This window comes from Rhinolophus hipposideros (assembly GCF_964194185.1).
Source record: "Rhinolophus hipposideros genome assembly, chromosome: X".
NCBI classification, from domain to species: domain Eukaryota; kingdom Metazoa; phylum Chordata; class Mammalia; order Chiroptera; family Rhinolophidae; genus Rhinolophus; species Rhinolophus hipposideros.
Window position 1 is genome coordinate 65452084 of NC_138046.1, and position 13147 is coordinate 65465230.

The 13147-nt window shown below is 36.1% G+C and overlaps 1 protein-coding gene across 7 annotated transcripts in view; it reads right to left on the reverse strand.

Moving 5' to 3' along the window:
• The window catches only part of PCDH11X (protocadherin 11 X-linked), an 824011-nt gene that overhangs the window by 375919 nt on the left and 434945 nt on the right, over positions 1-13147 (reverse strand). For 5 of the 7 annotated variants that reach the window (XM_081043929.1, XM_081043926.1, XM_081043925.1 and 2 more), the window contains one exon: positions 10606-10635. The exons of the other annotated variants lie outside the window; for them this stretch is intronic. In XM_081043929.1, the coding sequence (XP_080900055.1) occupies positions 10606-10635 (30 nt within the window). The remainder of the gene's footprint in view (positions 1-10605; positions 10636-13147) is intronic. 7 annotated transcript variants of the gene reach the window in all.

Here is a 13147-nt window from a genome sequence, read left to right on the forward strand (position 1 = left end):
CAGACTGGGCAGGCACTAGAGCCCTGCTAAAGTGAACCCTGCTCTGCAGGGTCAGCCCCTGCACTACAGTCCCTTCACTGCAGTGACAGCCAGTCCTCACAACCAATCAGCCAAAGGGTCAGTCCCTCCTACTGATGTGCAAACAGCAACCAAGGCTCGACTATAACAGGAGGGCACACACAACACACACAAGGGACACTCCTGGAGCACCTGGCTCAGGTGACCAGGGAGACAGTGCCACTGGTCTCCACAGGACACCTACTACATAAGGCCACCCAGCCAAGACTGGGAGACATAACAGATCTGCCTAATACATAAAAACAAACACAGGGAAGCAGCCAGAATGGGGAGATAAAGAAACATTTCCCAAATTAAAGAACAGAACAAAGCTCCAGGAAAAAAAAAAAAAAAAGAAAAAAGAAAAAAAAAATGGAGATAAGCAATCTACCAGACACAGAGTTCAAAACACTGGTTCTAAGGATGCTCAATGATCTCAGGGAGAACTTTAACAAAGGGATAGGTAACATAAACATGGAGATAGAAAAATTAAGAAGAACCAGTCAAAAATAAAGACTAGAATAATAGAAATGAAGAACACATTACAGGGAATCAACAGCGGATTAGATGAAGCAGAGGATCAAATCAGAGATTTAGAAGATAAGGTAGCAGAAAATAACCAAACAGAACACATGCACGGATAAACAAACAAAAGAATCTAAAGAAGATAGTTTAAGGGGCCTCTGGAACAATATCAAGAGTACCAAGATTCATATCATGGTGGTACCAGAAGGAGAAGAGAGAGAGCACAAGGAATTGAAAACCTATTTGAAGAAATAATGATGGAAAACTTCCTTAACCAGGTGAAGGAAATAGACATATGAGCCCAGGAAGTGCAGAGTGTCCCAAATCACATGAACTCAAAGAGGCCCATAACAAGACACATCATAATTAAGAGGCAAAAGGTTAAAGACAAAGAGAGAATCTTAAAAGTAGCCAGAGAAAAGCAGTTAGTTACCTACAAGGGAGCTCCCATAGACTGTCAGCTGATTTCTTAACAGAAACTTTGCAGGCCAAAAGGGACTGCCAGGAAATATTCAAAGTGATTTAAAAGAAAAACAAAAACAAGAACCTACAACCAAAGTCTTCTATCGAACAAGGCTGTCATTTAGCATCAAAAGACAGATAGGAGCTTCCCAGACAAGAAACAGCTAAAGGAGTTCATCACCATCAAACCAGAATAACAAGGAATCTCAGAGGGACTTCCTTAAGATGGAAAAAAAGAAAAGATAGAAACTATGAACAATAACATGGCAATAGCTATATATCTATCAAGAATTACTTTAAATGTAAATGGATTAAATGCTTCAATCAAAAGATAGGGTAGACCATAGTTTAGGGGTTACCAGAGGGTAAGGGGGAGGTGGGAGCAGGGCTCTAGAAGAGGATAAATGGGGTCTAATATATGGTGATGGAAAGAGAACTGACTCTGGGAGGTGAACACACAATGTGAGATATAGATAATGTATTACAGAATTGTACACCTGAAATCTATGCAACTTTACCAATAATCATCGCCCCAATAAACTTTAATTTAAAGAGAAAAGAAAAGAAAAGAAAAGAAAAGAAAAGAAAAGAAAAGAAAAGAAAAGAAAAGAAAAGTAAAGTAAAAAGAAAAATGAAGGGAAGCAAGGAAAAACAAGATAGGGGGCTGAATGAATAAAAAAACAAGACCCTTACATATGCTGCCCACAAGAGACTTCAGATTGAAACACACACACAGATTGAAAATAAAGAGATGAAAAAAGTTATTTCATGTAAATGGAAGTGATAAAAAAAAAAAAAAAGCTGGGGTAGCAATGCTTTTACCAGCCAAGAGACAAAGAAAGACCCAGTAATCCCACTCCTGGGTATTTATCCGAAGAAACCCAAAACTCTACTTCAATGGGAGGCGTGCATCCGTATGTTCATTGCAGCACTGTTTACAATGGACAAGATTTGGAGGCAGCCTGGGTGTCTGTCGATGGGAAAATGGATAAAGAAGAGGTGGTACATATACACATTGGAATATTTCTTGCCCATAGAAGTGAATGGGTTCTTACTATCTGCAGCGGTATGGGTGAACCTGGAGGGTATTGTGCTGAGTTGAGTATGTTAGAGAAAGACAGATGTAATGTGATTTTGCTTCTATGTGGAATCTAAAGACCAAAACAAACAAACAAACAAACAAAACAAAACAAAAAGAAACTCATAGATACTGAGCACATTTTGTTGGTTGCCAGTTGGGAGGGAGTTTGGGGAGTGGGTAAAAAAGGGAAGGGATCAAGAAGTACAAATCGGTTGTTACACAGTGGTCACGGGGATGTGGGCGATAGCATAAGGAATATAATCAATAATATTTTAATAACTGTGTATGGTGTCAGATGGGTACTAGGTTTATCAGGGTGATAGATGGGACAGGTTGGAGGGCAGGATTAAAAAGGTGAAGGGATTAAGAAGCATAATTTGGTAGTTAAAAATAATCATGGGGATGTAAAATAAAGCATAAGGAATATAGTCAATAATATGGTAATAACTATGTACAGTGCCAGGTGGGTACTAGACTAGTCAGGGGATCATTTCATAAATTACATAAATCTCATATAATTCATTCATTTCATAAATTATATAAATTATATAAAATTATGTACAGCATAGTCTAACTACTATGCTGTACACCTGAAATTAACATAAAATAATATTGAATGTCAACTGTAATTGAAAAATTTAAAAAGGAGGGGGAAAGGTGAAGGAGAATAAAAGGTTCAAATCTCCAGGTATAAAACAAATAAGTCATGGGGATATAGCATGGGGAATATAGTCAGTAATATTGTGATAGCATAGTACAGTGTCAGATGGTTGCTGGGCTTATCGTGGTGATCACTTCTGTAGGTATATAAATGTTGAATAACTATGGTGTATACCTGAAACTAATATAATATTGTATATTAGCTATATTTTAATAAAAATCTTTATAGAAACATGATTTGTTAATCTAGTTGTCCAAAAGAGAGAGGTCAGCAGATATCTTCTATACCAGTGATATTGGCAAACTTTATTAGAAAGCATTATCCAATAAATTCCCTTGGAAACTTTCCCGTTAGTTATACTCAGAAATCTAAAGATAGGAATTAAGGTGAAAGCAAAATGATTTCTACTCCTAAAACAAGGGTTTTTCTACAACAAAGGTACAATTAATGAAGCAGTCAGGACATCTGTGTCACTGTTTCTGATCTGAAAGTCTAAGTTTAGAATATAATTGTAATTGTTTCAATAGTTTGGTTGAGATAAAAGATACAAATTCTAATCAAAGATCTTTAGTTTGGGGTATCGATGTCAATGTATCAGTTGTTGCGTTAGTCATAGACAGTACCAAACAAGGCTTCTAAATTATGTACTGACTCAGATGGCAATGAATGAACAGAAGCAATGACTTTTCAGTAGTTGCTAGAAAAAAAGGAATGGAAAACTGTCCCATCTGTGAAAATGGAAAGAGTACATATGCAAAAGGCTGAATTTGTAGTGACACTTAACACTATTGTAAAGCTAAATATCTGGATATAGTGTATGTAATACACTTAGGCGTGCTTTTCAAATAAACCTTTAAAATGCTTTCTTATTTTCTACTGCTTTGAATGAAACATATTTAAAAGCCATTTAAAACCTAGACTTACTTTACTTAAGATGTCACTGTCTATTCTTTCCCATACATTCAGAATAGGGCATAAAATGGAAATGAATATGTATGGTTTTCTTTCAGAACATCCTCAATAGTATGCCACACACAGTGAAAACATCTGTTTCTCAGAGATATAATAGGTGAACTTTGATGCTGAAAGGTGAGACAATGGTTAGGTATGAGGGCTTAGAACATTTTCATGGGAGGTTTAACTTTTAGTAAGTGGTGCAGTATGATCATGTACCCCCTTTTTTACATAAGAGCAAAGAAAATAAAGTTATTCAAGAAGAGTCCAAGTTAGACAGTTCAGCCAACTAGAACCTTACAGAAAAATGCCTTCAAAATATTCAGAGCATCAGAGTTTTAAAAAGAAGATAGATCTCAGCATTGATTTTCTCAGAACACACCAAAATTCAGGATTACAACTTCCTGAATTAGAGCTAAGGAGTAGTTTACCATTCATGACACACATTTCTTTCTGTTTTACATGCATCCAGAAGTTCCTGAAAAGATTTTTAAATCCCTGTATAAACAGCATTTCCTATTACATTATAGTAGCATATGTGCTGCCGAAGCGAGCACGTATTACATTATAGTAGAATACTCCACATTTTATTCCAGAAAATTACAAATCAGCTTTCTACGGATTAAGTCAGTTCTGTTACACATTTTTTCAAAATTTAGAAATTAGGAATAAGGACTAAGAAATTAGAAATTAGAACTAAGACTATACTAAATATTTATACAAAGTGAAATATGATATTGTGCTAGGAATTGAGGAGATACAGAATAATTATGTGCTTGATTAACATGAACTCACAATCCAGGTGTGAACATTATACTTATGTGTGAAAATGGATGAACAGACCACAGAAGGCTTTATGGAAGAAAGGTTGCCAGAAAGCCAGAGAGAGGAACAGTGGTTAAAATGTCAAATGTAATGGAAAATTTCATATGTACTATGCAGAAAATCTTGGGCAAATAATAAAAGGGTTCTATTTTAGTTGGCAAGTAGAGATAACAGATTATATCACAGAATGTGGAATGAGAAAATGCAGTTAATTGGGGGAGATTTATTTTCCTTGACAAATGACATTTGTATATTTTTAAAGGAAAAGGGAAACGGCAGGTAGAAAGAGGCTAAAGAGCTAGATAGCTCAGTAATTGAAAGGGAATAAATGAGAGACTACAAAGAAACTCATATCGGGGTTACAAAGATGGTTTCTATCTTAGAAAAGTAGGACTTAAAGTAATCTGTTGCTAATTCAGTGTTGGAAATTGGGAAAGAAATTTAAAGATGATTGAAAAGGTTTGGGACACCATTCTCAGGCCTCGGATAAAAAGTTAATAAGAGAAAAAAAGACTTCTGAACAATACTTACAGCTTAATACTATGAATGTGTGGTAAGCTCAATCTTCAGTACCACTTTGTGCTTATTTTCCCAAACAGTGTTCAGTGGGCGGTGGAGAATACAATTTTTGAGGGGACTTCAGTTGGAAATGGACATTGTAAAACAAAATGAAAAGCCAGGGATGAAAAGCTAAGGATAATAATGATGAGACATGGAGATAAATGTAACTAAGAACGAATTTCACAAAGTGGGTAAAACGGACAGGGAATGAACAATTGAATAACCCGATGAAGGGAAACCTCAAGTTAACGAGATAGGATAATACAAGGCAGATAATAAAGTTATGATCATAAAAAGGGAAGACAATGTTTAAAATCACGGAATCCTTGTAATCACATGAAAGTAAGATCCAGGGAATGTACAGATGTACATATAAGGGCCACAGAATCAACAAGAATAGTGACAAAAATCAACAAAAACAAATCCATGCAAACAAACATGTAAGACACAACATATTTATCTGTGGTGACGGTTACATTAACAGTTGTAACACCGAATGTCATGCACAAGCAGAAATCTTGAAGCATGGAAGGAGAAGCCAAAGAGATCAAAGCAGAGGTAACCTTCAAATTATTTGCCACTTTTGGCCACTGACCAAATTTTCAGTCACTATCCATTAAGCTAAATCTATTGAAATTATCATGCTAAGTGAAATGAGTCAGACAGAAAAAGTCGAGAACCATAAGATTTCACTCATACGTGGCATATAAAACTGAAAACAACAAAGGAACAAGGCAAACAAAGAAACAAAAACTCATAGACACAGACAACAGTTTAGTGGTTACCAGAGGGTAAGGGCGGGGGGAGGGTGGGAGATAGATGAGGGTAAACGGGGTCAAACATATGATGATAGAAGGAGAACTGACTCTGGGTGGTGAACACACAGTGTGATAGATAGATGATGTATTATACAAATGTACACTTGAAACCCATATAATTTTTACTAACCATTGTAACCCCAACAAACTTAAATTAAAAAATCTATTCCAAAGCAAAATTAGGACCTGTTCAGACACTACAAAAGGCCTCACAGTATATACGCCTGCAGTCCAATGTCCCTGGATGAGCCTATCTGTGGAACACATGTAGGAAGAAGGGAAACGGTTTCCTTGCAGGTGGTGATATTAAATTAGAGCTCTCGGTGTGATTTAATTTTCTCATAGCATCACTAACACTAAATTAACTATTTGATAGGAAAAACCAGTTAGAATAAAAGAAATGGCATTCACAATTGCTGTAGATTTAGCCTCATGCATTTGCTCCAAGAAGTAATGTATGAAAATAACCCTTCATTAAAAGCCAAGGCGGCATGCGGACACATCTCTTCAGAAACGTACCCTTAGAATTAGCTTCATTTAGAAATAAACTTCTGAAAACATCTCAATGTGCCATTCTATATTCAAACTCCTAGATTATACATTTAGAAGAATTTCTGAAGAAAGAACTTGCAAACATTTCTGGATTGCTGAATAGGACAAGGGATGAAGAAGTACCCTGAAGACACCAGCAAAATGGGTACTTTAACATATGGTGGCCAACATTCTCATTGCTTCCCGCTCCTTCATGTGTAGCCTTGGAGCAAATGATGACATAAATGACGGGGGTCTGGAAGAAGATAGGCCAATGACAGAAAATGACTTTTGCTTGCTTTGCTAGTATAGCTACTACCCTTTCTCATACTCACTAGCCCCGTCTGAAAGAAGCCGCTTTGTAAATGCACCTCAGGCAAATAGAAAGAAATGAGAAATCTATTCCTTTGAGAATCTCAGTCAGTTCTGTTTCTGCCATCTTCGGTTTAGCACTTTGGTGAACACACTCTTTAACAAGCATGGCCAGTTGTGCAAACCCTGAAGGCAATTTAGACTCAGGCTTACCCAAAGCAGAAGGGATCTTGAAGAAAAATGTCTACACAAAAATTTTAAAGTTGGTGTTAACTAAGGGAACAAGTTTGTAGTTAAACAATAAATATTTTAAAATATTAACCACATTCTAAAATTTGTACTTCTCTCTTTTAGTTGAGTATATACAGTGCTTACACTAATTTATTCAATCACAGGTGGCGATGTGTTGAAATGTTTCCCAACTAATTATCTATTAACCAACTGGTTAAAGAATGAACTGTGGAGTGTATCACTTGCTTTTATTCTGCTCTTTGAATGCCACTACTTTCTCTGAAATATAAAAAATCTTTTAGGAAGGAAGTAGGAAAAATGTGTATTTCTGTAACTTAAACTTTTTTTTTTTTAACGTAAACTTCTGATTTGGAATCTGAAAGTAGGTCCTGTTGGTTGAGTCCTGTGAAGTCATTTAAATTTAAATAGATGAAGAAATCATTGTGAAATTCTAGGTCCTTTGATTTTAGAATCTAAAAGACAATAAAGCACTCATTTAACTACTTTATTCTTATCTATGATAATGTGTTACCCCCCTTTTTTCTACAAATGCAGGATACTTATAATTTTTTACTTCTCTGAATTAAACAATGAAAAAGCTGTATTTTAATAATTTGTATTAAAAAATCCTAAATAGGTACAGCCCAGGAGTTCAAGAGATTAATTCAAATTTTTATGGAAACATTTGCAGTAAATCCAAAGTTAATGAACATTCCAACACTTAATATATTTAAGGGTTATAGCTTCTTGAATTTAGTATCCAAAATACCTTCAAACATATGCACAAACACAATGAACAAAAAATAAAGGACATCAGGCATAGACCTAATCTCTATGGTACATGTTAACCTTATTATATAAGACTAAGTGTAGAATGCGTACAGACTAGTGAAAACTGCTTAACGATGGGTCTGTAGTAGCATCACCACAGATGACAGAAATAATTTTTTTTGAAAAACTTATTCTTCTATAAATATCTTATAACATTAAGCATATTCAATGTAACTACTAAAATACAATAAATCAATTGTTTTGAAATAAAAAGCATTTGTTTTATAATTTCAAGTTTTTTCTTTTCTTTTTTTAAAAAGAGGTATTCTGGACAGATTGGCTGGGTTCAAACCATGGCACTTCTACTTATGAGCTCTGTAACCTTAGGCAAGTCACTCAGGCTCTGTGTGCTATGGTTTCCCCATCTGTAAAGGGGATTTTAGGATTATTGTTAGAACTAAATATGTACATGGGGGGGTGCCAAAAAAAGTGTACACGTGACTTGTATTCATCTTTTGTTATCGGTATATATTGAGTATTACAATTTTAATACCGTTTTTTCCTTTCTTAAAATGTGAATACATGTTTTTGGCACTGTGTGTGTGTGTGTGTGTGTGTGTGTGTGTGTGTGTATACACAAATATACATACACATGTATACTGTATATATATGTGTATGTGTATACATTCACATACATATATGTATATACACACACAGTGATTGGAACAGAGTAAGCACAATATAAGTAAGTTAGTTTTATTGTGCTTACTTTGGTATAGAAAGGTAGTAGCGAAAATGAACAAATGTTCACAATTCTACCATTCTTACCCTTTGCTTTGTCTTGACCAAACTTAAATCAGGTATCTGTCCTTCCTACAGGCCATTGAGTTCTTCTTGCCCCAAGCAATGAGCAAGCACTGAAAAAGTAGACTGCATACCCTTAGCAGGGTCTCCTGGGAATCAGCAGACCACAAAAAGATACTTTTCCTAGTGGATCCCACTGATCATTTATCTTATCTGAGCAATTTCTTCTTAAATGATTCTGCTTATCTCTACTTGCCCCTCCTTACCCTGAAAAAGAACCGCCTTTTGCTGTTAGATTTTAAGACCCTTGCAGATTTCTGAGATCAGAGCCTTCTCCTTCTGAATAATGTCTCTCCTTAAATTCAGATTTGCTTTTATTTGAAAAAAAAAACAAAAAAACTGTCCTTCACAAAGAACCACATTTTCTATTGTTCCTTATGTTATGATATTACTATTTTAATATCTACTATTGACATGTTTTATGTTAAAATTTCATGACCCAGGTGTTTTCTGAACAAGAAAATGAGTTCACCTCAGTGTGCTGTATACGCAGCCTTTATTTTTTGAAACATTTTCCTATTTACAGAATAACTACGGTACACTAGATAAAATCGGCCAATATTTTTGCTCTTCAAAATTCCCACTTTGAAATAACTGAGCAACGGGTCCATTTCTAAATTTGCCAGGTAGTTGAGAATGGTATAACACATACAGTCTATAAAGGTTTTCTTCCTCTCTCTCTTTTTCTCCCTCTTCCACTTTATGCAGCTACTGGCATTTTACTACCCTTGCCTCCCTTCTTTTAATTGGAAAACTATTCTATGATCGTTTGCCTTCTGGATGGAGCTGGTGCTCAAAAGTCATCACTCTAAACCCACACAAGATAGTTCAGACAGGAATTTGAAAACTCTCAGACAGGTATATTGATTGAAAACTCTAATGTTGTTATTTTAGTTTATCTTTCAAATGGTAATAAAAATTCATTTGGACATTCTAGTCATGCTCCATTGATAGGTGATTATCACACTTGAAAAAGATATGCAGGGCTAACAGGTCACTTCTGCCGTAGTTAGACCACCCTTTGGCAAGTTCTTCAAACGCAAAATTCGGTCCCTCAAACTAGAATAGGATAATTCATTTTAAAGATTATACTCACATTTAACCTAGCATACAGTTATAATAACACTTTGTTTTCTGATATGGACAGCATTTGGGCTTACTGAATTTAATTTCCAAAATATCGTCCATCACAATCTTAAAAGAAAATTCATTTCTTTCAACCCCAAAACACGGTGAGAAAACCAAGGCATAAATTCTAGGAAATAAATGTCAGTGAACAGCTGAAAAACTTTATTTTTAGTGGTGGTGCAGTTTAACTAATGAGATAATCAAAAGTAAACAATATGTGTAGAGAAATATGTTTTTAATAGTAGAAAACCAAATTTTTCCAGAAAAGCAGACTGTTCATTTATATGCGAGCTGAATTGGAAAGTTTCACACTGAAAGATGACATTCTTAAGCCTACTTTCTCAGAGAATATCAATGTGCTGATTAACCAATGTTTAGTTCAGTTATAGTATTTTTCCCTGTGACCCTATCAGACATCATCATGCTTCATATTCACTAACTTTTGCTGTCACTGCTAAATAGTGAACTGATATCAAAACGGTCCGTTTTATTGCTAAAATTTATCAAAAAATAACTGGATTACCAGAACATTCACAAAGTAATGCTGTCAGCAGTATGTTGCTTTGGCACAGTGGGAAAAGAAAGTGTTGGTGAAAAATAGAATAAAATAAGACTTGAAAATTGCTTCTTCTAGGACTGTGTAAGTGATACAAAATGTGGAAACTTCTCAGCTTGAAGCTCTTGTAAGGGAGAACCACAACATATGTCATCTTAAATACGTATGGTTTTAACTCCATGGAGTAACTATTGCACCTTCAGAAATTTAAGAAAAAAACAGCACAATATATTTTGAAATCAATTTTCTTTGAAATTTACAATCTTACCTTTCCTGACTTTTTCCCCTCGGATTTCCGCTGATATAGGATAAAATGGAGGCAAAGGAAAACAAAACAAAAACAAAAACAAAAATCAGCTCCAATTTGTTACTGCAAGTACATTTAAAAAAAAATACAAAGCATGTCAATATTCCCAGTACAATAGTACACAATTTTGTTCTACTGAAACTGTTTTTATCTGCTGCATTCTTCAGTGGTTTCAGTAAAGGGATATATCAACATTGTAAATCTCATGCAACAATATGAAGTGCCATATAAAAAAAACTTTGATCAGCATTAAAAAAATTAAGTTATAAGCTTAGTCCACATAGGTATTGGCCAAAAAAAGGCATCCTTCTGATGGGAGGCCCCTCACTATAGAAATTTTAAGTCTTCTTTTCTCTAGTTTCTTAGCTCCTTAGCCCCAGGCTTTGATTACTCTTCTAATCAGTTTCTGAATCTTAGACTAAAGATTGCTCCTAGCCTGAATCACAGAATGTTTCTCCACCCTGCTTCAGATAGCTACTTAAAAGCCTGTGACTTCCCAACATCCCCCAAGCCATTCCAGATCCCCCAGGCCAGTATACTTGTTGATTGTAATCATGGAAGCCTAATGTTCTTTCCAACCCATCTTGGGCCCAGCTCCTGGACAACTGAAGCCACAGAAATGACTGGTTGAATGGCCACAGGCTCTATAGAGCCAAGAGACTTATTAATTAAAATCTATTTTTCCTCATTCAGGGGCTTTGGGGACACAGAGGATACCCCAGCGATATTGCCAGTCACAATCAAGGAAGCCAACAAGGTCTTCTAGGCAGATCTGGAGACCCCTTCCTCTCATCTGAGATCAGATAGGGCAAGAGTTCCATGAATCCCCCAATAGATAGGGACAGCTCGACTCCCATGTACAGTAGTAAGCAGATACAGAAGAATAACCTTCTGTGCCTCAACTTCCCATAGAGATTTTCTGGGGATCACGTCTCTCAAGGGGAAAACAAGGCAGGCAGTTAGAGACAGGCACTGGATCTCTGCATTCCTACATAGCCCATAGTATTCAACTGCCCAAAAGACCTCCCCTTTCCGCCCAAAACTTCCCCTTTTCATTGTAGTTATCTACCCCTATGAGGAACAAATGGGTACAAAATAGCCAACTAGATTAAACCAGTCACTCACACCTGCGAAGTTAAGGCCACAAGGACCTTCATTTCACCTGGGCCTCATTATACCATTATTATAATATCATACATATGCCTGGAAGTTCATTAATATCATTATAACAGACTGAATTCTGGGAAGGAACATGCATCATCTAAAAAGATGAGGTAATAGTTTCTTGTAAATCACAGGTATCAATCAAATGGTGCCATGCCCAGAAAGGAACAGCCCATTCTAGAGAAAAAGGGGTAAAAATTCCCAGTCCCAGCCAATCAGGCCTTTTTTTGAGCCCGGGCCCTTGGCTCTTTTGGCCTTTTTGCCTTTTGAGCCTCTTCCTTTGCTCCACCTTGAGCCCCTGGGCCTTTTTGCCTTTGAGCCCCTCTTTTGCTCCTAATAATGCCACCTTGGGCCCTTGAGCCATTCTCTGCTGCTGGGGTTCACTCCCATTTCTTTGGAGTGTACTATCTCTTCTAATAAACTATTCTACCACTTTATGTCTGTGTCTTGTTCATTTCTTTGCTCGAGATGTCAAGAACCTGGACACTGCGCTGAGAACAGCCCACTCTCCGGTAACACTTCCAATTAGATATTTTCTCAACACATCACTTATTTTCCATCCATTTTTAAAGGAATGGGCCTTTATCTCAAGCATGAACACGTTTCTTAAAGAAAAACGAGGCTGGTTGGAAATTCATGAATTAGGAATAAACATAACAAATGTCTATACAGCAATGGATACTATCTCTAAATGTCAATTTTGGTGGTTCCTAGGATCACCTTAATTCAATTCTGTTCAACTAAATTCTTTTGGAAGTCATCCTGGTGAAGTCATATTGTTCATTTTTATTTACAGACTTTTTTTTCCTCCCCCATCCAACCTCAGGAGACAGGTTAAATTAATTTTTAAGACTCCAGAAACATGTAGCCATTTGTCCTTTAGATTCATTCTCTTTTGTAGAGGATGAATACACCACATGATAAATGGATCAAATGTCTACATTTCAAGCTAATGATGCTCCAAAAGCACTTTCTCCCCCAATTTTATCTCATTTCTCTGTTATCAGTACAGCTATGCAAAAGTTTCTTTGAAAGCCTTCTTGAATACAACGAATCACAGAAAACTGGGGTGGAGGTAGGGTTAATTTTGAAATAAGGTTAAATACGTAAGACATACAATTAATGCAGAAAGAGGATGGGTGCTCTGTATTTTCTATCCAATAGCATACTCTCAGACCAAGAGGGTATAGTTTTTAACCTGTCATTTTAATATAACTTGAGTTTCCAATCTTGACATCAAGGCAAGTATCCAGACCTGGGCACAATTCTATTATCCAAGAAAATCAAACAGTGCTTTGTTCCCTTACATTTGGGTATTTATTTTTAGCCTAAGATATTC